Source organism: Hemiscyllium ocellatum, chromosome 29, assembly GCF_020745735.1.
Source record: "Hemiscyllium ocellatum isolate sHemOce1 chromosome 29, sHemOce1.pat.X.cur, whole genome shotgun sequence".
NCBI classification, from domain to species: domain Eukaryota; kingdom Metazoa; phylum Chordata; class Chondrichthyes; order Orectolobiformes; family Hemiscylliidae; genus Hemiscyllium; species Hemiscyllium ocellatum.
The window spans coordinates 22,797,694-22,824,485 of NC_083429.1; the positions used below are offsets into that span (position 1 = coordinate 22,797,694).

The 26,792-nt window shown below is 42.8% G+C and overlaps 1 protein-coding gene across 1 annotated transcript in view; it reads right to left on the bottom strand.

Moving 5' to 3' along the window:
* Nucleotides 1-286: 286 nt before the first annotated feature.
* ei24 (EI24 autophagy associated transmembrane protein) overlaps nucleotides 287-26,792 on the bottom strand; it is a 60,769-nt gene continuing 34,263 nt past the window's right edge. Inside the window, exons 8-11 of the mRNA XM_060846723.1 lie at nucleotides 24,829-24,940; nucleotides 21,253-21,364; nucleotides 10,203-10,277; nucleotides 287-7,792 (exon numbers count right to left, since the gene is read on the bottom strand). Coding sequence (XP_060702706.1) covers nucleotides 7,630-7,792; nucleotides 10,203-10,277; nucleotides 21,253-21,364; nucleotides 24,829-24,940 — 462 coding nt within the window. The 3' untranslated portion in view covers nucleotides 287-7,629. The remainder of the gene's footprint in view (nucleotides 7,793-10,202; nucleotides 10,278-21,252; nucleotides 21,365-24,828; nucleotides 24,941-26,792) is intronic.

Consider the following 26,792-nt stretch of genomic DNA (forward strand, 5'->3'; position numbering starts at 1 on the left):
AAACTTTCACTATTTGCTCACCTGTGCTATGAAAAATAAATTGCAGTTGTTGACATTTCAAAATTGGGCTGTATCTGAAAAGTGTCGTGTGTTGTGCAGTACTCTGGTGAACTATTGGTTGCCACAAGTTATGTCACAGTTATTCTGGGATAATAAATTGATTGCTAGTTTCCCTTTCATGGCTGGCTGTAGTTAATACCGAGGTGGCACTATTGCAATTCACCTTCTGGACGGAGCTTCCTCAGTGCCTTATTCAGAAAATGTTGCTCCAACTTGTACAAGTGCTTTTATTTTCACATTAAGTGGCATGTACACTGACATATCAAATACATTTTGAGCTCCATTTTTATATCATCCTCAGTCTGCAACAGGGGCTGAGGACAAAGTCCTTATTACAAAAGCACACAATGTGTCAAACACAACTTTTAAAATTACTTTGTATAAGTTCACAAAACATAGCACATTGAGTAAGACCTTGTTCTTTTTTTGAGAAAGTTGAACAGCTCAAGCTTGCTGTAGTTTGAAAACAACATGCTTTATATGAAATCTGAAAATGCACATTAAAATACAGTCAAATACACTAATTGTCCTTCATATAAAAGGGGCAAAAGCAGCTTGATCTGAAATTTATGGACATTGTCCATCAGCACCCTCTACCTAGAAGTAATATTTTATCTCCCTTTTTTGGTTTGTTATAGGAAGTTGTACCATTTAAAATATTTGTTGAAGAGGGTGGCTCCCTGTATAATTAGTGAGTTAATACTGCGTGTTGTCCAATAGATTCAAACCAAATAAGGAGTCCCAGGTCACAGCCCAGGCTGTGCTGAGTTCGCTGATCTCAGCCTGAGTAAAAGTTGGAGCACAATAATTAATGATCAGTGATTCCTAACATGATTAATGTTAGCATTCTTGTTGGCATTTTGGAGTTACGCTCCAAAGTTAAACCTCATGCTTATATGCTCACACTGAGCCTGACTGGACTAACCTTGGGGAGTGGGTAGGATCATGTGAAGAGAAAGCCTTTAGCAATGTCCATCTCTCTGCAATTCACACAGATTTCAGTAGTGAGGCAACATTTTCAGTTATCAAGACAGCTGCAATCTCTCTTTGCTGCAGACCAGTAGAAATGTAATGGTACATCACAGAACAGGGTATTGCAATGCCTTGCGAGCTTTCTGAATGGTCTGTAATAGGGAAAGAAAGCCTTCTCATCTCAACAGGACTTTACACATGGGAGCCCTGTCAAATGAGCAGTGGTTAGATTGCTAGCATCAGGAAAATAAAAACAATCCCAGATTTGACTAAATATTAACTGGCCTCCGAGTCTGAAGTGGAAGAGGAAAATCTGTTTGCAGCTTTTCTGCATCTCCAGGTGAAACGATTGAAAAGCTGCATTAAATGTCGTAATGTCTACAGGCTGTAATCCCTGAACCAAAGGGAATAAAGGGACTGAATTCATAGCTTAGACAACATTATGGACTGAACTACACCTCACAGTGGGGGAATACCATGAATTAAATGCTTAAAGCATGTATTTTAAGCTGAGAAAAGGAGCAGAGGGATAGTAATAACCCAATGACTGCTGGAGCTGTGAAGACACATAACTGGCAGGTTAATAATTCACATAAACCACAATATTGATAGTTTTACCAAGTACACAAACAAGTCACACAAAATACAAGAGAAACATTGAGTTATGACCATGTTAAGGTCAGTTTTCTGTGAGGCAGACACAACACAGCTTGAAACAACTCAAAGTGAAAGAAGCATTCGATGCTACCACTATGTTATAGATCCAGGTGAATACCGTCTACAGTACATGGAGGTGACCTCTGCCATGACTCCTGCTGTATCCTTTAATATAAAAGGAAGGTCATTCACTGGGGCAAGTATCCTCAAAGGGGCTGGGACAATGAGGTCTGATAGTATTTAAGAGTGTCTCAGCTTGCAATCAGGTAAAATTATGCCAAATGTGTATAAAATTCAACATTTTCAACTCTTTAAAAAAAAGTTCCAGTTATGATCAGGATTGGAGCTGGGTGCAGGATTCTAGTAATTGGTAATTTAAGTCTCTGTGCTAGTGAACTGTACCACAAGATAAAGAGAGTATCCAGATCTTCTTTGAAAATGGACTTTAGTGTTTAATTTAACCATTAACTATATTGTTTAAATATAACATTCCAGAAGCACTGAAGAGTCAAAGTAAAATTAATTTCAAGCAAACATTATGATCACATCCTGGACCAGACAGTTCCCAAATGAATGTTTCTTCTGAATTCACTGCTAAGTATATATCATCTATAATTTAGATATATAGGTGAAGTAAACAAACACAAATCAAATAAAGAACTGTATTAGCTGTTTCTCTTGATTTTATGGAACCAAACTTCGAAATGTTTGATTTGGAATTTTATTGCTTTAAATCTAAAGGCAGGGACTTTGCGCATTAAGTGCAGCTTGTTTGAATTAATTATCTACTTGACAGCCCAAACATTTTGGTTTCAAACTTTTCTGTACAAGTTGCTGAAATCTACTATAAAACCAAAGACTTGAAATGGCAGATTATAGGTACATTTAATTTGTACGGGATGGGGTATGTGTGCTATTTGATGTGATACACAGACTAACACAGAGGGAGAGGAGACCAATATGGTCAATCCCTGTTCAGTGTTGAATGACCAGGTGACAGTGGGAGTTCTAAAACTGCCTCAGCCCTGGATTATCAAAGGGGGAGGGCCAATGCAGAGGATAATGAGAAACATGAGCAGGGCGAACACACCTGATTGCTCTCCAGTGGTTCCAGCTCAAAGCAGGTCACCAACAGGCATCAGATTAACACCTTCATCCAGGTCGTGCTCTAGGAAATTTTACAAGAATTCTAAACGACGTGAAAGAAGAACAAAACTGAATTTTAACCCTTTGGTCTCAGTGCAAGTGCTAATTGCAGGGCCAGTTGCTCAACTTTTGCTTTTCTTATTCCATTGTTCCACGTTTGGTTTAAAAACATAATTTTCCCAATTTGATTTTAGTTTAACCTGACACTTGCACTCATCACTGCTAGTTCAAATGGTCTCAAATGTGTTAATTTGACAGTAACTATGCCCAGAAACCTGCTTTGTTTCTTGCTCCCTTTTGTAAATTAATAAACGTCAGTTATATCAGTCTCTTAACTTACAGAACTTTTGAATGCAAACAAACCTATCTTCAGCCTGCACGATAATTGTGGATAGATTTCCAACAGAATTATTGACTAAAGACAGGGTTTCAGGTGCCATCTCTTTCAATTGATATGTCAATAACTTGATGGAAGAAACAGCCTCACAGCATTAAAGTGACCCATTTAGATTAGATTCCCTACAGTGTCCACACTTCCCAATAAGTCCACACCGACCCTCCAAACAGTAACCTCCCTTCCTCTGACTAATGCACCTAACATTATGGGCAATTTAGCACGGGGCAGTTCACCTGACCTGCACATCTTTGGACTGTGGGAGGAAACCCACACAGACACGGGGAGAATGTGCAAACTCCACACAGACAGTCGCCCGAGGCTGGAATCGAACCTGGGACCATAGTACTGCAAGGCAGCAGCCCTAACCACTGAGCCACCATGCAACCCATATGGGTCACGATTTCAGCACTTGGCTGAATGCCAACGTCATATCAATAAATGCATTGTATAATACAACATACATACATGCAAAGCAGCCTGTTGCCAGGGTACTGCTAATACTCAGAGATATAACAGCTCAGATTTCTTTTGAATCAGAATTTCTTTGTTACAGAAATTAGTATCAATTCATGAATGGATATCGGAGAAGAAACTACAGAGTGGAATCTAAGGGAGGAGTTCAGGTGGCTCACAAGAATAGTAATGAATATCTAGGATTGAATCATGAAGCGGCATTTAATAAAAGGGTTTCTAAAGAAGTACCACTGAAAAACAAACAATATGACAAACTGAGGAAATTGCACGACACGCGAGAGGGAAGGGAGGTGTGTGTGTATACTGATGACAGAATGACAGTGAGCAACAGAATACAATGAAAAGGGTCCTTGTAGTCCTATATTTCAGCTTGCATTTTAGACATTGTCAAGAGATCAATACAACACAACTTACTTATAAAGAGAATGATCTACCCCACTCACTAACAAGCTGCAGCAATTCCACAAGTGGAAATTGCAACTTGTGTAGAACATTAACAATTGGTCCAACTCAATATTTCATGGGCTGTGGTATCTCAATACTAACAGTCAAACATGGGCTGAGAGATTTTGACAGTACTTCCTCAATATTTTATAAATCCGATAAAAGTGATATTCCTGGATGGTCAGCATCCTGATGGTATTTGAGAGAGATGCATGTAATTCTTTGTGTCCGTGCATACACAGGGACACAGGAGCAGGAGTAAGCCATTCAGTCACTCAATCTTTTTGCAGAGAAGCTGGTTCTAAGCACTCAAGGTCAAGAAATCTTACCAAGATTCATGTTCAAAGCTAATTAATCAGTGTGGTGCAGCAATAGATCCAAATTGACATCAAAATAAACATCAGTAAATAGTGGAGAACAGTGCATGTTATCTTGGTACAGGATACTCTGTTTTCTCTTTCTGAAATTTAAGGTTTACTGTTTTTAAAATGTTGCTTCATGTAAGTAATTTTTGATAAAGTTAGGGACATAGTTTGGTTCCATAGTTCTTAAAACTTACGTTCTACTGTATACTAATTGTGAACAGGCACAATCAGATATCCCACAATGGATTAAAAAAGTCTCATCCACACATAAACACATTGGTTTCTCATTTTATGGTGCATATACTCAAGGTGGGACTGTTTGTGGTATTGGAAAGAGGCTGCAGCTCTCCTCCTTATTATCATCATTCCCCATTATAGGGACCCAGTGGCTAAAGGAGGGTTACATAGTCAAGATAACAGGAATCTGCTGAACCTAGTGAATAGCACCTAGGAGAAAGTGGAGACAGCAGATACTGGAGATCAGAGCTGAAACATGTGTTGCTGGAAAAGCGCAGCAGGTCAGGCAGCATCCAAGGAGCAGGAGAATCGACATTTCGGAATCCTGAAGAAGGGCTTATGCCCGAAACGTCAGTTCTCCGGCTCCTTGGATGCTGCCTGACCTGCGCTTTTCCAGCAATACATGTTTCAGCTAGTGAATAGCACCGACTACAGTAGATCATGAGATATGCTTTTTTTTTAAATAGATGCACAAAGTTTAAAAGTTTGCTCAACTACATTCATTACATTTCAAGATTGCAGAATTTTAAATACCTTTTATCAACCAGTTGAAATGAAGTGGAGCTCCTTCAGTACACCACAGGAAGTTGTTTTGACTAGTCTTGATTACAAGAAACGTGGCAAACATTGCAGCCCTAGAGGCATCTCACCAGACAGAAGCTGCAAAGCTCAATAGAGGATGGAGATAAGTGAAAGAAACACGAGCAGTGTGGGCTTCTCAGCCTGGTAAGGAACAGATGTGAATTGTGATCCTGAGTAATTATGATCTAGAACACAATCTCAAATTAAAAATTGTGACAGGAGGTTCAGAGGCAAATGTGTGACTCATGCCAGGAATTTCTGCTTCACAAGGTGAAGTCACAGCATCAGATTATGGGTAGAGCACTGGGGATGAAAACTCTGGAAAGGTCTTAAAATGAGACAAAGCTGGCTCCTTCAGGATGGACAAGTGCCTTTAGAATATCTTGTGGCCTCTGTATACAGTGAAGTTTAAGCAGTTGTCAGTGCAAACAGAACAGTGCAACAACACCCCCTCACCCCACCTGGTCCACCCATACATAAAATCATAAGAGTCAAATAGCACGGAAACAGACCCTATGTCCAACTCGTCCAAGCTGACCAACCCAACTTCAGATCTTCCAGGTAAAAGGAGAACAGTCTGCTCCATTGTATGTCATGGTAGAGTTACTAACTGTTTCTGATTACTGGTCAACATGACTGATACTGACCCAGAAACTTTCACGATTGAGTGTTTTTTTTTAGTCATACTTTTTTCCATCATAAACATGCATTCTTCCAATTTTGGAAGCTATATGTAAACCCCCACCAATGACATTCTGCACAGAAGGAAGCAACAGTCGGTTCTCTTTCCTCACCTGTCAGAATCCCATCTCTCAGCCATAAGGGAACACTACACTCCAAACTGTTGGAACTGGTCACACGTTGAGAAGACTTGAAAGCTAGTACATAATAGTACGGCTATTACAGAAGTAACCTAGACATGTATCAAAGAGTTTAATATAACCTTCAATCTGGCCAAAGACAAAATACGGTCAACAGTAAATTTAAGGCAAAGTGAGACTACCTTAAAGGGGTTTGGCCAGATTGGGCTGGGCTGGAAAAGGAGAGGGTTGAGCAGCAAGAAACAGCAAGGAGAAAAGAACTTAAATAAACCATAAAATTTGGACAGGATCAAAACGTGATCTTACCAAATGGACGATAGATCAGAAGATGGTTGGGTTTGACCTTTCATTTGTCAGTCATTGTGCTGACCTACAATTTGCTTTTACAGTATTCACACAACTCAACTTTTGTTCATGGAGCATCAGCCAACCATTTAGCCACATATCTGAAATGTAAGGATTGTCAGTTCTGCTATAACAAGTGTTTCTTCAAAGCAAATTGACTACAATGTGATTGAAGAATTTAGACCGTTATTTGTAGATTGCGACCTTTCCTTACCTGTCTTGGCTATAACGCGATTCAGACCCCATTATTTTAGATGGTGCAGCTATGGCACAATTTCCTTATAATGTGAGATTGCAGGAGGATGGAACCGACGCATTACATCAGAACTGACTGTGGTATGAACACTGTCAATGCAGGCTCAGTGATTCCTAACATATGAAAAAAACACATTGGGCTTGGGACAGTCTAAATCAGAGCACATTTTTATATGAGAATTAACTTCTAATGTCAGTCTTTAAGGAATAAAATTTTGTAAATTCCACACTGCAGTACTCCATCCCTCTTCAAAAAGAATCACTGAATTAAAAAAAAAATCAGGTTTCTTCATTAACTCAATGGGATCACAAATACACTTAACCATAATTATTAGTTTTAATATTGAACCAGAACTAGAAAGTTACCATTTTCATTATGAAATCCCTGATGGTTATCTGGAGTGAGACTAATACTGACACAAGCATGGTTACATGTTCACAACCTTGCACACCTTTCCTCTCACCCTGACCCCCTCAAAACAACAGCGAAACACATTATGTTCTGTAAGTCACACACTTGGCACAAATGTATACAAATGTAACATTCAGGCACAAGTCAGCTAACATTTGCCACAAGTTCTCTCTCACTCATGCATTCTATAAAACGCTTTATACATAAAAGTGTACCACTTGAAAATCAGATGAAAGTTCAAGTCTTCTACTTCCCAGTTTGCTAACACGTAGGAGAATTGCACAAGAATTCAGAGAGGTGGGGTGTTGGACAGGTGAAAGGCAGGTCTGGAATCCACATGAAGTGTGGCTGCTCATTAACAAAGTCTCCAGTAGAACAGTCCTGCCTTCTTGAGCTGTGGATCATTTGTGAGAACCCGATGCAAAGGGAGGGGGCAAGAGGCATTATACCCTCAACTGAAGTTTACTGCTGCGTTGTAGATCGTTGTTTGGCAGGGGATGAGTGAGGAGATGGCAGATGCTCAGACGACCCTGTTGTTGTCATGGCAGATTGGATATGAACCGTCTTGTGAAAGAGTTTATTGCTGAGCATGATCACAAAGGAGAAGAGGTGGAGCTGGAAATGACTGGAAGAGAAATTGAAATAACAATCAAAGTTGTGTCTGTTTTAATTTCAAATAGCATCACTCCAGTTCCTATAATGATGGAAACATTTCTCAAGTCCTATTCCCCTTGCCTTGAAATTTCAAGTCGTGATTGTCTGGTTTTAATTCCTGCTTTCAATCAAGTGTCATGTGCAGAATTCCTGACTAAGCTCATCTTCATCTTTTTAAAAATGTTATATCTTCATCATTTTGCTGTATTAATAATATTTGGGACATGAGCATTCCTGCATTTTAAGATTTCACACTGCATTCAATCTGGTGTAGGATGTTACACAAAACTTAGACAAATAAATGTGACTGTGCAACAGAAAACCCTTGATTTTTGTTACTGTATGCTTTATAGTAATTCCGGTTTGATTGTAATTTGTGAGGCTAGCCAGTTCTTCAAATACATTCATAAATTCACGACTTTTAAATAAAAAAAATATTCCAATTCTCCCCACACGTCTAGGGGATAGTTTGTCCTTTGCCTGCATGATAGAAATATGATGGACAATCAACACAGTAGACAGGAAGGAAGTTTGCTGAGAGCTTTGATGTGCAGTTCTGCAGCTGATGGATGCTAGCCTGTGGCTGCAATTCTGGCTGGTGTTGTGGGAGGCGTCAGCTGTTGACACTGAGGAAATTGGGCAAGCAACTTTGCTGGGTTACCTGTGTGTACCAACAATGAATGGTTTGCAGTCTCTCACCTTGGGAAATGGTTGGAACTGTTCAAACGTCATTCGTGGAGCGTCCATACACATCAGCCGGGGCTCTATACTGTGCTCCAGAACTGAACAAATCTAATTGAAGTTGCTTGTCACCCCATCCCTCCCAGAGTTTTATGCTTTAATAGTTGGGAAAAAGGTTGAAACATCAAATCTGAAGGACATCACCACCAACTCTGGGGTATGTCATGGAGAAAGCCAAGTCTTTCATTCTCAATACGGCGTCAAAAACCTCGGTTCTCCCTGCAGTGTGCTGGCAACTGATGCTATGTCGTCAAACCTGAGTGTTGGTACCAACACTCTTCCCATTTTCCAAACAATTAAAACAAATTCATGTGAAGTGGGCATTGCTAGCAAGGCCAACACTTGCTGCCTATTCCTCATTGTCCTCAAGTGGGTGGGCAGTGAGCTGCCTTCTTGAACTTCTGCAATCTGCAGAAACGTAGGAGCAAGAGTAGGCCATTCAGCTGCTCCACCATTCGAGATTATGGCCGGTGATCTATCTCAATGCCCTATCCCCTCATCCTCATCTGGGGCAAACACAGTGGCTCAGTGATTAGCACTGCTGCCTCACAGCGCCAGGGACCCAGGTTCAATTCCCACCTAGGGCGACTGTCTGCGTGGAGTTTCCACATTCTCCCTCTACCTGTGTGGGTGTCCACCAGGTGCTCCGGTTTCTTCCCACAGTCCAAAGATGTGCAGGTCAGGTAGATTGACCATGACAAATTGCCCATGGTGTACAGGGATGTGCAAGCTAGGTGGATTAGCCATGGGAAATGCAGGGTTACAGGGATTGGATTTGGGTGGGATGCTCTGCAGAGGGTCGGTGCAGACTTAATGGACCAAATGGCCTGCTTCTACACTGTAGGGATTCTATGAAAACATAAATGTGTATTCAAGTTCCAAAAATTCCATGAAGTGGTATCAATTTGGTCTGAGTGAGTAAAATGAAGTGTGATTTTTAAGGGCAATAAAGGTCAACCATATCTGTGGGGGTCTGGAGTCAAATGTTTCCCTGATCAGATAAGGATGGCAGATTTTCTTCCCTAAAGGATTTTTGTGAATCAATTAGATTTCTATAATTATAATTTCAAGATGGTTTCACATCATACTTTCAATTCCAGATTTGAGTTTAGAACCACAGAATTAATTCTGAAGGGCAATATCCCCCATCTTTGGGAAATGTCAGGAGAAAGCTCTGTCCTCCACCCTCAATGCAACATCAAAAACTTCAGTTCTCCCTGGACTGTGTTGCCAATTAGTATTATGTTGTCAAGCTTGTGAGTTGAAAGCTCGGAATGAGGCCATTTGGCCCACTGAATCTGCACCAGCCCTCTGAAGAGCATCCTATTCCCCAACCCTATTCCTGTAATCTTGCATTTCCCTCGGCCTGCACATCCCTGGACATTACGGACAATTTAGCTTGGCTAATCCACCTAAACTGCACATGTTTGGACTGTGGGAGGAAACTGGAGCATCTGTCAGAAACCCAGGCAGATTTTATTAATCAATTGAATTTAAATTCCACTATCTGCTGTCGTAGAATTTGAATCCACATCCCAGGTATTAATCTGGCTCTCTAGATTACTACTCCACTGTCTCCTTGCTATCTTAGTGTTCCTTCTGTTGCGTTATGATGAAAATAGGAATTGAAATGTACTTACAATGGTCTCAGTGGGGTCTTTGCTTCATTTGCACTTATTATAAATAGAGGAAAGAGAATGGAGAACAAACAGCCACTGCAAAACACAAAGAGGGACATTTTCAGTTATGAGGAGAAAGTGAGGACTGCAGATGCTGGAGATCAGAGTCGAGTGGAAAAACACAGCCGGTCAGGCAGCATCTGAGGAGCAGGAGAATTGACATTTCGTTCATAAGCCCTTCATCAGGAACGCCCATCCTGGTGAAGAGCTTATGCCCAAAATGTCAATTCTCCTGCTCCTCAAATGCTGCCTGACCTGGTGTGCTTTTCAAGCACCACACCCTTGACCCACTTTTTCTGTTACAAAATGATCTTTCTAGCATCCTTTCCTGGATAACGGCACATTTTATGTCCAGCTGAGGATTCTGGGTAATCCAAGATGGAGGACGGGAAAAATTTCTGGCTGTACACAGCTGCTACCTTTTTGAGGTACTTTAGGTGTTGGAGGTGATTTCCTCGAATTCCAGGAGCAGCAATTACTGTTATATATGCTGTTGCATTGTTTTGGAACTTTGAGAAAAAAAGCTAAAACAACAGCAGTTTAAAAGGGAGAAGAACAGACAAAGGACACACGTGGTGAGGTCAGTGCAGGAGGGAGGGGGGGGGAAAACAGAGAAGAGAGAACAGAGAAACGAGAAACGGACACCACAATGAACCGGCACAGTTACTGCTTTTGCTGTTTGAATTCATGTATCACTGGACATGGAGTGTGTCTGGGAAAATTAACAAACAATGAAATTCACAACTAATCTTGAAGGAACTGTTTGGGTGAAGTTCACAACACAGAAACAGATAAGTGAATTCTTTTAAGAGTGTGGGTTCTTTCTTGATTATATGTTTTTTGAGATATGTCTCTTGATTAAACTTAAGATATAAGCCATAGCTATTAATTTAACCTGGGGTAGTGTTTTGTAGAGGAATAAGACGGTGTTATTTTCTGGGTCTGTAGACTGCGAAGGAGCAAAAATGACCTTTAGTAGAATGATGTGTGCTTCTTGTCAGATGTGGGAGTTTAAAGAGAGTTTAAGGGTGACTGCGGATAATATCTGCAATAAATGCTGTTGGTTGCAAATCCTTTCAGATCGAATGGATCGGTTGGAGAGACAGTTAGAGGCAATGAGGAATTTGCAACACAACAGTATGTGAGGGATGACAGTTATAGGAAGGGTAAGAGAGGTAGGCAAGTAGTGTAGGAGTCCTCTGTGGCTATCCCCATTTCAAGCAAGTATGCGGTTTTGGAAAATGTAAGGGGTGATGGATTTATAGGGGAACGTACAATAAACAGTCAAGTTTCTGGTATTGAGACTGGCTCTAATGCAACGAGGGGTTCGTCCGGTTCCAAGAGATCAATTGTGTTAGGTGACTCTCTAGTCCGAGGTACAGACAGACGTTTCTGTGGCCAGCAGCGAAAAAGCAGAATGGTGTGTTGCTTCCCTGGTGCAAGGATTAAGGATCTCTCAGAGAGGGTGCAGAATGTTCTCACAGGGGAGGGGGGCCAACAGGAGGTCATTGTGCACATTGGAACCAACGTCATAGGAAGGGAAAAGGTTGAGACTCTGAAGGGAGATTACAGAAAGTTAGGGAGTAATTTATAAAGGAGGTTCTCAAGGGTAGTAATATCTGGATTACTCCTGGTGTTGAGCTAGTGAGGGCAGGAATAGGAGGATACAGCAGATGAATGCATGGCTGAGGAGCTGGTGTATGGGCGAAGGATGCACATTTTTTGGATCATTGGAATCTCTTTAGGGGTAGAAGTGACCTGTACAACAAGGACGGATTGCACCTGAATTGGAAGGGGACTATTATACTGGCAGGGAGATTTGCTAGAAGAGGATTTAAACTATTAAGGTGGCGGGTTGGGACCCAGGGAGATAGTGAAGAAAGAGATCAATCTGAGACTGGTACAGTTGAGAACAAAGGCAAGTCAAACAGTCAGGGCAAGAACATGGGACTGGGATATCACAGCAATTACAGAAACATGGCACAGGGATGGGCAGGACTGGCAGCTTAATGTTCCAGGATGCAAATGATACAGGAAGGATAGAAAGGGAGGCAGAGGAGGGAGAGTGGCGTTTTTGATAAGGGATAGCATTACAGCTGTACTGAGGGAGGATATTCCCGAAAATACATCCAGGGAAGTTATTTGGGTGGAACTGAGAAATAAGAAAGGGATGATCACCTTATTGGGATTGTATTATAGACCCCCTAATAGTCAGAGGGAAGTTGAGAAACAAACTTGTAAGGAGATCTCAGCTATCTAAGAATAATAGGGTGGTTATGGTAGGGGATAAAAAGTGGATTAATTCCCAGGGCCTGATCAGGTGTACCTTAGAACTCTGTGGGAAGCTAGGGAAGTGATTGCTGGGCCTCTTGCTGAGATATTTGTATCAATAGTCTTGGGTGAGGTGCCAGAAGACTGGAGGTTGGCTAACATGGTGCCACTGTGTAAGAAGGGTTGTAAGGACAAGTCAGGGAACTGTAGACCTGTGAGCCTGATGATGGTGGTGTGCAAGTTGTTGGAAGGAATCCTGAGGGACAGGATTTACACGCATTTGGAAAGGCAAGGACTGATTAGGGATAGTCTACATGGCTTTGTGCGTGGGAAGTCACGTCTCACAAACTTGATTGAGTTTTTTGAAGAACAAAGAGGATTAATGAGGGCAGAGCAGTGGACGTGATCTATATGGACTTCAGTAAGGTATTCAAAAAGGTTCCCCATGGGAGACTGGTTAGCAAGGTGAGATCTCATGGAATACAGGGGGAACGAGCCATTTGGATACAGAACTGGCTCAAAGGTAGAAGACAGAGGGTGGTGGTAGAGGGTTGTTTTTCAGCCTGGAGGCTTGTGACCAGTGGAGTGCCACAGGATCAGTACTGGGTCCTCTATTTTTTGTCATTTATATAAATGATGTGGATGTGAGCATTAGAGGTATGCTTAGTAAGTTTGCAGATGAAATTGGAGGTGTGGTGGACAGCGGAGAAGGTTGCCTCCGATTACAATGGGATCTTGATTAGTTGGGCCAATGGGCTGAGAAGTGACAGATAAATTTTAATTCAGATAAATGTGAGGTGCTGCATTTTGGGAAAGCAAATCTCAGCAGGACTTATACACTTAATGGTAAGGTCCTAGGGAGTGTTGCTGAACAAAGAGACCTTGGGAGTGCAGGTTCATAGCTCCTTGAAAGTGGAGTCGCAGGTAGATAGGAGAGTGAAGGCGGCGCTTGGTACGCTTTCCTTTATTGGTCAGAGTATTGAGTACAGGAGTTGGGAGGTCATGTTGTGGCTGTACAGGACAATGGTTAGGCCACGGTTGGATCATTGCGTGCAATTCTGGTCTCCTTCCTATCGGAAAGATGTTGTAAAACTTGAAAGGGTTCAGAAAAGATTTACAAGACTGTTGGCAAGGTTGGAGGATTTGAACTAGAGAGAGAGGCTGAACAGGCAGGGGCTGTTTTCCCTGGGGTGTAGGAAGCTGAGGGGTGACCTTATAGAGGTTTACAAAATTATGAGGGGCATGGATAGGATAAATTGACGAAGTTTTTTCCCTGGGATCGGGGAGTCCAGAAGTAGAGGGCACAAGTTTAGGGTGAGAGAGGATAGATATAAGAGACCTAAGGGGCAACTTTTTCACACAGAGGGTGGTGTGTGCATGGAATGAGCTGCCAGAGGAAGTGGTGGAGGCTGGTACGATTGCAACATTTAAAAGGCATTTGGATGGGTTTATGAATAGGAAGGGTTTGGAGGGATATGGGCCGGGTGCTATCAGGTGGGGCTAGATTGGGTTGGGATATCTGGTCGGCATGGCCGAGTTGAACTGAAGGGTCTGTTTCCATGCTGTACATCTCTGTGACTCTGACTATGACTTGGGTCCACGAACCAGTGTTTCCCAAACGTTATCTCACTAGGACTTCATTTTGACGCTTGAAAATGATCAAACTTTTGAGTAAGAACTACCAGGGTGAGGAGAGGAGGACAGTGAGTGTGAGATCTCAGGCCTTACTGTAAGTGCAGGCCATACTTGTTACAACAGTCAGAGCTCCACTGTGGCCACAACTTGCAAGTGTCAGCTTGCAACCCACTCTGGGTCCTGGAGAAGGTGCAGAGGAGGATAACGTGAATGTTTCCAACGATGGGTCAAATTGGTTGGAGGGTTAAGTTGGAGAAGCTGGTCGGTTTCCTAGGAAAAATGGGATTTGGGGACAGGAGTTTGCAGGGAGATCTGGCAGAGGTGTATATGATTGTGAAGGATTTACATTATGTAAAGACATAAAAGCTCTTCTGATTTGCTTATGGCACAAGGATGAGGGAACACAGATTCTTCGGGGAAGAGGAGTGTAAGAGCTTTATAATCCACTGGATAGCATTGCCTCTGATTCTTGCTGCCAATGAGGGTGGTAGATGCTGAGATGATGAAAGATTTCAAAAGTAAATTGGATGAGCAGGTGGGCGAACTGAACTAAGCAGGCTATGAGGATAGAGCAGAAGGAAAGGGTCTAATTGGATTGCTCTGGAAGATTTCCACAGACTTAATGTAGATCATGGAACAGTACAGGCCCTTCAGCCCCTGATGTTGTGCAGATCTTTTATCCCATTCTAAGATCAAACTATCCTACATATCCTTCATTTTACTATCATCCATGTGTCTATCCAAGAGTCACTTAAATGCCCCTAATGTCTCTGACTCTACCACCACCGCTGGCAGTGCATGCTACATACCCACCACTCTCTGTATAAAGAATCCATTTCTGACATCTCCCTTAAACTTTCCTCCAATCACCAGAAAATTATGCCCCCTTGTGCTAGATTTTTCTGCCCTGGGAAAAAGTTTTTGACTATCCATTCTTTTTAAGCTTCTTATCATCTTGTACACTTCTATCAAGTCACCTCTCACCCTTCCTTGCTCCAATGAGAAGAAACTTTCTTCATTAGACATGCCCTCCAGTGCAGGCAGCATCCTGGTAAATCTCCTCTGCACCCTCTCTGAAGCTTCCACATCCTTCCTATAATGAGTCGACCAGAACTGAACACAATATTGCAAGTGTGGTCTAACCATGGCCTAACATTGAGGGATCTATGGACATGGACCCCAAGATCCCTCTGTTCCTCCACACTGCCAAGAATCCTGCCTTTAACCCTATATTCTGCATTCAAATTTGACCTTCCAAAATGTATCACTTCCCACTTCTCTGGGTTGAATATTTCCCAGCCCAGTTCTGTTAATTGTCAATGTCCCATTGCAAACTATCACAGCCCTCCAGACTATCCACCACTCTCCCAACATTCATGTCATCAGCAAACTTTACTAACCCACCCTTCCACTTCCTCATCCAAGTCATTTGCTCACAAAAAGCAAAGGTCTCAGAACAGATCCCTGTGGAACACCACTGGTCACCGAGCTCCAGGGTGAATACGTTCCATCTACTACCACCCTCTGCTTCTATGGTCCACCCAATTCTGTATCCAGACAACCAAATTTCCCTGTATCCCATGCCTCCTCACTTTCTGAATGAGCATACCAAGGGGAACCTTATCAAACTCCTTGCTAAAATCCATGTACACCACATCCACTGGTCTACCTTGAGGATGTTACAAAACACTTCAAAAGAATTCAATAAGGCTTGTGAGGCATGACCTGCCCCTCTCAAAGCCATGCTGACTATCTCTAGTCAAACTATGGTTTTCCAAGTAATTATAAATCCTGTCTCTCCAAAGCGTCTCCAGTAATTTCCCCACCACAGACACAAGACCGACTGGTCTGCAATTCCCAGGACTATTCCTATCCAAACAAAGACACGCATGAGAATTCTTAGAAGCAGGCATTCCAACTGAAACTGTATCAACAAACACATCGAGTTAGACCCCATCCACCACCCCCTGAGAAAAGGGGCAGGAAGTGCCTTCACCACAGGAAATAACATCACCAACCCAAAGAAACCCAAACATATAAATAGAAAGCAGGAATTTTCAGCAGTGCTTCGCCCGAGGCCCACTGAAGATGTTACCTAGTCGGGTCAGCGAGCAAACCTACATCCAAAACTATTCCTAATCCCTTTCTTAAACAAGGGAGTAACATTTGCCACCCTCCAATCATCTGACACTATTCCAGTGGACAGTGAGGATACAAAGATCATCACCAAAGATGTTGCAATCTCTTCCCTCGCTTCCTGTAGTAACCGAGGATATATCCCGTCTGGCCCAGGGGACTTCTCTATCCTTATGTTTTCCAAAATTTTCAGCAAATCCTCCTTCTTAACATTAACCTGTTCAAGCACATCAGCATGTTTCATGCTGTCCTCACAAACAACAAGGGCCCTCTCAGTAAAGAACACTGAACCAAAGTATTCTTCAGGGCCTCCCCTACCTCTTCTGACTCCAGACACAAGTTCCTTCCACTATCCCTGATTGACCCTACCCTCACTCTGGCCATCCTCTTTTTCCTCACGTAAGTATAGAATGCCTAGCAGCTTTCTATAATTCCAGCCTCTAAAGCTTTCTCATGCCCCCTTCCAACTCTCTTAAGTCCAGTCTTCAGTTCTTTCCTGGCTACCTCTACAGCCCTGTCTGATCCTGCCTCCTCAACCTTAAGTAAGTTTCCTTCTTCCACTTGACTAGATGTTCCACATCCCTTATCAGCCAAGTTTCCTTCACCCTACTATCCTTCCTTTCCTCAGTGCGACAAACCTATCCAGCACGATCAGCAAGTGCTCCCTAAACAACCTCCACATTTCTGTTATGCATTTTCCTGAGAACATCTGTTCCCAATTTAGGCACTCCAGTTTCTGCATAATAGCATTATAATTCCCCCTCCCCCAATTAAATACTTTTTCATAATCCTATCTCTCTCCATGACTATAGTAAAGGTCAGGGAGTTGTGATCACTATCACCAAAATGCTCTCCCATCTGGCCTGGTTCATTGCCAAGCACCAAATTCAATATGGCCTCCGCTCTAGTCAGCCTATCTACATATTGAGTCAGGAATCCTTCCGGGACACACATGACAAAAACTGCTCCATCCAAACTATTTGAACTCAGGAGACTCTAATCAATATTAGGGAAAGTAAAGTCATGCATGACAACAATCCTGTTACTTCTGCACTTTTCCAAAATCTTCCTCCTAATCTGCTCTTCCATGTTGCCACTGGGGGAGTCCGTAGAAAACTCCCAATAAAGTGACTGCTCCTTTCTTGTTTCTGACTTCTACCCATCAGTAGACAAACTCTGCTTGGTAACCTCCCTTTCTGCACCTGCGATATTATCCCTGATTAGCAATGCCACTCCCCCTCCTCTTTTATCTCCACAAACCCCCTTCCTTTTTAAACCCTGGAGCATGTAATACAGAACAACCTCAATTATCTGAACGTGGTGGGCAGGGAGCATTTTGTTCAGATAACTAATTCAATGTTTCTCCTCTGGGACTCAACATTTTCTGAAGTTTCCTTTTCCTCACTCTGCCTACCTTGTTCCCTCCCTCTGTCTCAGGGTGTGTTTCTGAGCAGACACACACGTGTGTAAGGGACCTGCAGCATTGCTGAAGCATCTCCCTGCTGCTGCTTCAATTCAATGGGATTGACAGAATGAGTGCTTGCTGAGTCCACTCTCCGTTCAGGAGACCAGGCAGCAGCACAGTACCCCCCACAAATGCCATGTACTTTCAACTCCCCATGTTTCCAGCCAGCGGATGGAGTGAAGCGGCCAGATGCCTCTTATCTCTTCCCCCCCCCCGCCCAATGGGACTCCGAAACAAAATGAAGTAACGGAAATAATACATCAGCTGGACTGGACACCAACAGCAAGACTGGTGCTGCCCTTTTTGGGTGAGGGGAGGAAGAGGTGGGGTGAGAAGAGGAGTCTCAATAAAGGTGCGCGCGCACAGACACAGACAAAACTCCTTACTGCAACGTTTTGACAAGTTCCCACTCTGTCGTGGACAGGACAATGTTGGAGAGATTATCTGGCGAAGGGGGGTTTGTTGGTAGGGTAGACCCCGTAATAAAGAAAGATAACAGTTAAGTTTCAGTGTTCTTATAAGTTCAGGACTACTATTTTCAAAAACTCAGACGTGAAGTCTTTGTAATGGGCTGGTGTGTTCATAATTTGAGAATATTCAGCACTCAGAATGACGATCTGGGCAAATTCAGTCTGTCTTTGTTGGGAAAGGGAGAGGAAGGAGGGAGATCAGTCTTTTGGCGATGTGCCTGAGCTCCAGTCGATGTCCAGGACTGTTCTCGGCAGCATTTCAGGAATCCAAATTCACTTTTAATAATTGAAAACAAAAAATACAATTGTCGCACCAGTGTTGGTAACACCTTTTTGATGTAATCTTTTACGGGATCTTCAGATCTTGTTCGGATAACCAAGGTTGTTCTGAACATTCCTTCCCCTGTGATTTCCAAGTCTCCATCATGGCCACACTATCCTAGTTCCAAGTACTGATCCATGCTCCAAGTTCATCACCCTTATTCCTGATACTTCTTGCATTAAATAACACATTTCAACCCATCACACTGACTACAACTTTGCCCTAACACCTGTCTAACCTCCTCACAGCCACTCTGCCAGCTATTTCTGGCTATTCACTAGCTGGTACATCTTCAGATCCATAGCTCCGGTTCCCACACCGCCTGCCAAGCTAGTTTAAACCTCCCGCCCAGAATATTGGTGTCTCTCCATCCAGTTCAGGTGCAACCCGTCCTTCTTGAACAGGTCCCACCTTCCCAGAAGATATCCCAATGATTGATGTATATGAAGCCCTCCTTGGAGGAATTAATGGCCTCATTCTGTAATGTAATGACTCTAACTTTTCCTCATTGCTGCTTATGTTCCTTTTGTGAATCTTATTTTTTCTTCTTCCTTGATGACATGAAGACAGATCTAAGTTTAACAGACAAGAGCACTTTTGATTTTTTGCAGCAGTCAGCACTGCCTTCATCAGTCATCCCATAAACTATAAGAGCAGTGTGCGCAGTTTTGGTCATACTTCAGGAAGGATGTGATTGCACAGGAGGGGGTGCAGAGTAGATTCACAGGGATTTTGGCTGGGGTGGAGCACTTCAGCTGAGGGGTAAATAGAAAACAGTTGGTACTCTTAGTCAAAGGCTCAATATCAAGGGGGCATAAATTAACATGAAAGGCAGGATGTTTAGGGGGCATTTGAGGAAAGTGGGGACTCTGAAATGCATTGCCTGTGAGGAGGGTTGAGGCAGGGAACTTCACAACCTTTAGAAAGTACTTATATGAGCACTTGAAGTGTCATAACATTCAAGGCAAATGGACTAGCGTGGAAAGTATATTTTTGGTAGCACAGACTTGATGAGCTGAGGACACTCTTCTATCCTGAATGATTCTAAGCTGGTAACTGGCAAGGAAGATGAGCAAGACTGCATCACTGATTAGATTGGGCAATCAGTAATGATCATAAAGTAATTTAAAAACAAGGTGAGAATTTAATTTTTTTTAGTCAGTAGGGACTGAGAGCTGATGTAGCTCAGTGAAAGTAAAGATGATGGGTGATTGGGAATTGGTCCAGTACAGGATATAAGTGGCAGAGTTTTAGATGTGCTTTACGGACATTAGAGGATAGGAAGATAGCTGTGAGATCACTGAATAGTCACGTGTCGAGGTTAGAAAGACGTGAGAAGATGGCTGAGGTAGGGATGCAAGTACGTGATGTTACAGAAGTAGGAGATAGATGAAGACATGAGATAGCACCAATACTAAGATTCTGTGATTCATCAGAAGTCAACGGTCAGGGAAGTGCAGGGAATGAACTGCAGCTTGTCATAGGGAACGAAGAAATGGACTTTGGTTTTATTGACATTTACTTGTAGACAACTGCACCCATCCAAGATTGGAGTCTGACGATGTGGAGTCCATGAAGGGATAGAGCTGTGCTGTGTGTCCGCATATACATGGAACATAACCCCAGGTTTACAGATGGTGCTGCTGAAGGGTTGATAGGAGATGGAGAGGAGAAGGCAGAGGATAGGTGTTGCTGGAGGTAACTGGGAGGGCCAGTCGTTGCTGGATATGTTCTTGCTGTACTTGAATACGAGTGGAATCTTTATGAGCAGTCCTACTCATTTTGATAATGGAGGCATGGTGTTTGGAGGGATTGTCAAAAGCTGCAGATGTTGAAATGTAATGATGCACCAAATACAGAAAAGCCCGTTATGGTGCTGTGGTAAATGTGGAAACTCGCTGGAAAGATTCAAACAGAGTGCTATGGCAAAGGATAGAAACTTGGGAGACAAGGACTTTGGAAAGAAAAGTGAAGTTGAAAATGCTGCAACAGTTTGCAAAGGAAGAGGAATTAAGAACGGTTGTTTGAGGAGTTGGTGATGATAATAATTTCAGAGAGATTGTGATGGTACACTGTTAGAGCCTCATGGAATTTTATTCTGCCCATCATGCTCATGCTGGTCCTTTTGAAAGTTAAAAATATTCACTTAGATCCAGCCTCCAAGTCATACCCTTACAGCTTTACAATTTACTCCCCTTGTATTTAATCCAATTTCCTGTTAGGACGTACTGATTCGGCTTCCACCAACCTTTTGGACAGTGCATTGTAGATCAGAATGCATCATTGTCCAAAAAATGTTCTCACTTCACCTCTGCTTCTTTTGTGAATTTTTTTTCAATCCGTCTCTCTTAATACCTTCCTCCCATTAGAAATGGTTCCACCTGATTTACTCTATCAAAACACCTTGTAATTTTAGACATTTAATTACATCTCTCAACTTTGTCTGCTTGAAGGAAAACATTCATCACCTTCAGCCTCACCACATTACTCATCCCTGATACCATTCTGGTACATCCCTGCAACCTATCTGTGGCATTGATATCCTTCCTGAAGCATGGTGCCCAGGATTAGAAACAAAATTTCAGCTGGGGACTAAGCAATGAATTCAGCATGTTTATTCTGTTTGCTTCCATTAACAAAGCCAAGGAGTCCATAGGTACTGTTAAAAGCAGCTGGTAAGGGAATTTGAGACTGTTGCTGCAAAGTACCTACCTGATGACATAGGATGATGGCAGAGCAGTGAGGATAGCCAATGGCAATCCAAAACCAAAATAATAAGGCCAATTCCTTTCAATGTTGGACAAGCGCTGATGCATCTCGATTCCTGTAGACAGCACAAAGAACAAGATTAATACTGCAAATCTGGAGCAGTAGAGTCACCTGATGAATGCTGTACAATTAGTGTATTTATGACATATCACACTAACATATGCACTGTCACATTACATCAATACCAGGTTACTCAGATCCTCGTGAGATACAGACCATCTTCCCTGTGCAGCCTACTATTGCTATGCTCCACCTGAGATGGGCCAGACATCCTGGACATAGATACCTGGCTGGTACAAACATACTCAATGGTTGCACCTAATGCAGGATTTGAAAGGTGGAAATAGGAGCATTGCTAAAACCTGCAGCAAAATTCTTGATTAGTGCAGTGTCTCCCAGCCGCCCTCTTCCTCTAACCAATAAAAAAAAGAGAATCTGGTATGTTGATAATATAAGGTTTTGCTTTTTTTTATCATGTGATTTCTTTTTCCATTTATCTATTATTTCATATTATCGACTAAATTAAGCTTAAGAGTAAAAATGACAGGAGATCGCAGACCCGTGTTATTCTCCTCTTGCTCTATGTGGGAGCTCAGGGATGCAGCTAATGTCCCTGAGTTCTTCACGTTCAGGAAGTGTGTCCAGCTGCAGCTCTTGTTAGACCGCATGCTTTAGATAGAGGATCTGGATTAGCACAGACTTGGAGGGCCGAAAGGCTGAGCTGCAATTTTCTTTGTTCTTTATTTTTATTACCTGGCACGGAGGCCTTCAACCTTCCCCTGAAGAATAATAGGCCCCGAGTTCAAAAAGCAACCTGGAACCTCAAAGGGCTCTGACCTGCCTTGATCTTCAGGGACCTTAAGAAACCCTCCAGTCTGCAGAGGTCCCAGTACAAGTGTCACTCTGAGCCTACCACAGACAGACACAGAGGAGAGCTGAAGCAAAAGGGTGGGAATGTCCCTTTGAGTGGGCCTTCAGCAGCTTGGGGAAAGTTGGCAACTGGTAGAGGAGGACATGACCACTCCACCGTCATTACCATTGCTCCACCTAATACTCCTCAGGTTTAACTGGAGAGGAAAATTTGCAACATAAAGTTTAAAAACAAGTTCCCAATAACTTCCAGTGTTTCTCAAGTAGCTGTCAGTTTTTAGGATTACCCCAACAATGAGGAAATGGCTCATTCTAATGAAATTCAAACAGCGTAAGTCAGTCAACAAGAAATTAAAAACCCCAGCAGAGTGGTGCTTGCCATGCTCAGTAGTAAGCATTCTTGTCTGAGTCAGAACATTGGGAGTTCCAGTTTTGCCTCAAAAACCAGATCATCAGGCTGACCTTCCAGTGTAGCATCAAGGAAACGCTGGGCTCTTTCAGAGCAGATCATGGCCCTGCCTGAGCTGCCACTCCCCCAAACCCCCCACCCCCTCAAGTGAATGGAAGAGATCTTACTGCATTATTTGAAGGAGACCAACCCTGCTCATTCTTCCCCTCACCTCAAGATTAATTCGCACCCACCCCTCACTTCTGACACTGATCACATCTCATTCCTCCGCTCACCCTGACAGTGACCATCCAACTCATCCACCATCCCTTTTAAAATTGGCTATTTGGAAGCCAGGGATTATAGAAAAGGAGTGAGAAGAGCAACTGCAGGATGGGGTAAGCCCATCAAGTGGCACAGGACTGGACTGAGGGTGGGCAAACACATCTTGGGGGTGGAATTATTGAATGTTACCATGTGGGGGTGAGCATTGCTACTGCTTGTTCACACTGTGCAGTAACTTTAAGACTAATGTGAACAACTGGAAGTATATCTACTAAGAATCAGAGAAAGGGTATGGCTACAGCCCACAAGAGGTTCCGAACAATCTTAGGTGGGATACGGATCCTGTAAGTGAAGATGGTTTTAGTGTGGAAGGACAGGATGTGTTGGCGCAGGGCCGAAAGGCCTGTTCCTGAGCAGGATTGTGTTTTGTTGTAACCTAAACAGACTGACGCCAAACATAGGAATTCTAAACTTGCCAAGTAAATACTGCCGATATAATAACTTGGGTCTTTCTTAGGAGTAATGTAAGTGAAGTGGGAGCCTCTGTCTTTGGTGGATGTGGATTATGTCCAAAAAAGGCCTCCCATACACATTAATCCTAATAATTTTAAAATGAGGCTTAAATATTGGGAGCAGGTCCAATGTTTATTTTCCTGTGGAGACTGGACAAGAAAAGGAAAGCAAGTAAAATACCTTAAAAAGGTCCTACCCACAATTTAAAAAGACAGAATTCAGCAAGCCCCAAAACAAAAGGAAACGTAACAATGGAAATTACTGGGAAAATTCAGATCTGGCAGCATGTCAAAGAATCATGGAGATGTACAGCACAAAAACAGACCCTTCAGTCCAACTCGTCCAGGCCATTCAGATATCCTAAGTAAATCTAGTCCTATTTGCCAGCATTTGGCCCACATCCCTCTAAACCCTTCCTATTCACGTACCTAATTCCTTTTAAAATGTTGTAATTATACCAGCCTCCACCACTTCCTCAGGCAGCTCATTCCATTATGCACCACCTTCTGCATGAAAAGGTTGCCCCCGAGATCACTTTTAAATCTTTCCCCTCACAACCCTAAACCTATGCCCTCTAGTTTTGGATTCCCCCATCCCAGGGAAAAGACCTTGTCTATTTACCCTATCCATGCCCCTCATGATTTTATAAACATCTATTAGGTCACCCCTCAGCCTCCGATACTCCAGGGAAAACAGCCCCAGCCTATTCAGCCTCTCCCTGTAGCTCAAATGCTCCAACCAAGCGTGGAATGAAAGCAGAGTTAATGTTTCCAATCTAGTGACCCTACTTCAGAACCCTTCAGTGACCCTTCTTCTAGTTCAAAAGAAGAGTCACTGGACCCAATACATTAACTCTGCTTTCTCTCTACAAATGCTGCCAGACCTGAATTTTCCCAGCAATTTGTGGTTGCTTCCGATTTCTTTGGGTTTTTTTTTTAGTTTAGGACATTGAACTCCCCTGCTGGCTGCTTGTTGAAGCTTCACGCAGATGGACTAGCACAGAGGCTCCCAGTCTACATAGAGACAGCTGACAGTAACAGTACCTGCCCTAGCTAATAGGCAAGAGGTAAAACTTAGGAGGGAAAGGTCCACCAGACTTCTTGAAACTGATGACAACTGAAGGACTTCACTTTATATTATTGTCCTGCCACTGGTGATGAACTTGCTTTGCTATTGAGTTTGTTGTGGGATGAAACTCTGTCTGGCTTTTCAACAAAATGTCCATTGTTCAAGAGTCACAAGTGGACAGTCCAGTTTAGCCACTAAACTGCTGCAAGGAAGTCCCTTTCGCAACAAGGCATTTCAATAAAATGGTTTCAAATGTCCAGAAGTCAGTATTGCCAGATGTTTAAACTATGTTTCAAGTTTCCGCCAGAGACACTAAACTCCCTTCTGGCCGGGTTTCACTCAATTTCACTAACTTATCACATTTGGCAGGCGGCAGTGGTACAGAATTGACTCACCATTGTTGAACCATTTGTATTCAAAGCAATAGAGAGAATACAGCATCGACATGTGAAATAGGCTCCCCAGCTGTCCAATAATTTCAATCGGAAAATGACTCACTATCAGTCCCTATGGAAAACAAATGGAGAGAATAAAACCAGAACTTAAATGATAAAAAATAGCATATCATAATGAAAACTTGATCTTGCTGAAGCTTCACAAAGGCACTTTTCAACAGGGGTTAATAGGATAGCAGTTAGCAGCAGGAACCCTGAAATCATTTTCCCCAGTTCCAATTCGGGGCAATTATCTGACCCCTTGCAGTAGACAGTGGTACTGGAAGATTTAAACTCCACCCCAGAGACTCAACTACAAAAATCTATGCTGACACTCCGATTCAAGACTGAGGGAGTGCTGCCTTTCAACAAGATGTTAAAATCAACTAGGTAAAAACAATGATTGTAGATGCTGGAAACCAGATTCTGGAGTAGAGTGGTGCTGGAAAAGCACAGCAGTTCAGGCAGCATCTGAGGAGCAGGACTGGCCCATCTTCTCAGATGGAGATAGAAGATCAGTGCTTTGGCTAATTTTAATTCCCCAACAGGTATTAATTCCAAGTAAAACAGATGATCACACTGCTGTGGATTCTTTTACTGTGCTTCCTATGTTATAGTACTGGCTACACTTCCCAAGTATTTTGTTGGCTTGAATGAACTTTGTGATGTCCTGATGCAAAAAGCACTACGTAAATGCAATTATGTACTTTGCACTGAGATCAGCAAATAGCTTACAGTCATATTTAAGACCATAAGACATAGGAGTGGAAGTAAGGCCATTCGGCCCATCGAGTCCACTCCGCCATTTAAGCATGGCTGATGGGCATTTCAACTCCACTTACCCACATTCTCCCCATAGCCCTTAATTCCTTGTGACATGAAGAATTTATCAATCTCTGCCTTGAAGACATTTAGCATCCCGGCCTCCACTGCACTCCACGGCAATGAATTCCACAGGCCCACCCCTCTCTGGCTGAAGAAATGTCTCCGCATTTCTGTTCTGAATTGACCCCCTCTAATTCTAAGGCTGTACCCACGGGTCCTAATCTCCTCGCCTAACGGAAACAATTTCTTAGCATCCACCCTTTCCAAGCCATGTATTATCTTGTAAGTTTCTATTAGATCTCCCTTTAAGCTTCTAAACTCCAATGAGTACAATCCCAGGATCCTCAGCTGTTCCTCGAATGTTAGATCTACCATTCCAGGGATCATCTGTGAGACTCTCTGCTGGACACGCTCCAGTGCCAGTATGTCCTTCCTGAGGTGTGGGGCCCAAAACTGGACACAGTATTCTAAATGGGGCCTAACCAGAGCTTTATAAAGTCTCAGTAGCACATTGCTGCTTTTATATTCCAACCCTCTTGAGATAAATGACAACATTGCATTCGCTTTCTTAATCATGGATTCAACCGGCATGTTTACCTTTAGCGAATCCTCGACTAGCACTCCCAGATCCCTTTGTACTTTGGCTTTATGAATTTTTTTCACCGTTTAGAAAGTAGCCCATGCTTGTATTCTTTTATCCAAAGTGCAAGACCTCGCATTTGCTCACATTGAACTTCATCAGCTATTTCCTGGACCACTCTCCCAAACTGTCTAGATCCTCCTGCAGCCTCCCCACTTCCTCAGTACTACCTGCCTGTCCACCTAACTTCGTATCATCGGCAAACTTCGCTAGAATGCCCCCAGTCCCTTCATCCAGATCATTAATATATAACGTGAACAGCTGCAGCCCCAACACTGAACCCTGTGGGACATCACTGGTCACCAGCTGCCATTCCGAAAAAGAACCTCTTATCCCAACTCTCTGCCTTCTGTCAGACAGCCAATCCTCAATCCATCCCAGTAGCTCACCTCAAACACCATGGGCCCTCACCTTACTCAGCAGCCTTCCGTGTGGCACCTTATCAAAGGCCTTTTGGAAG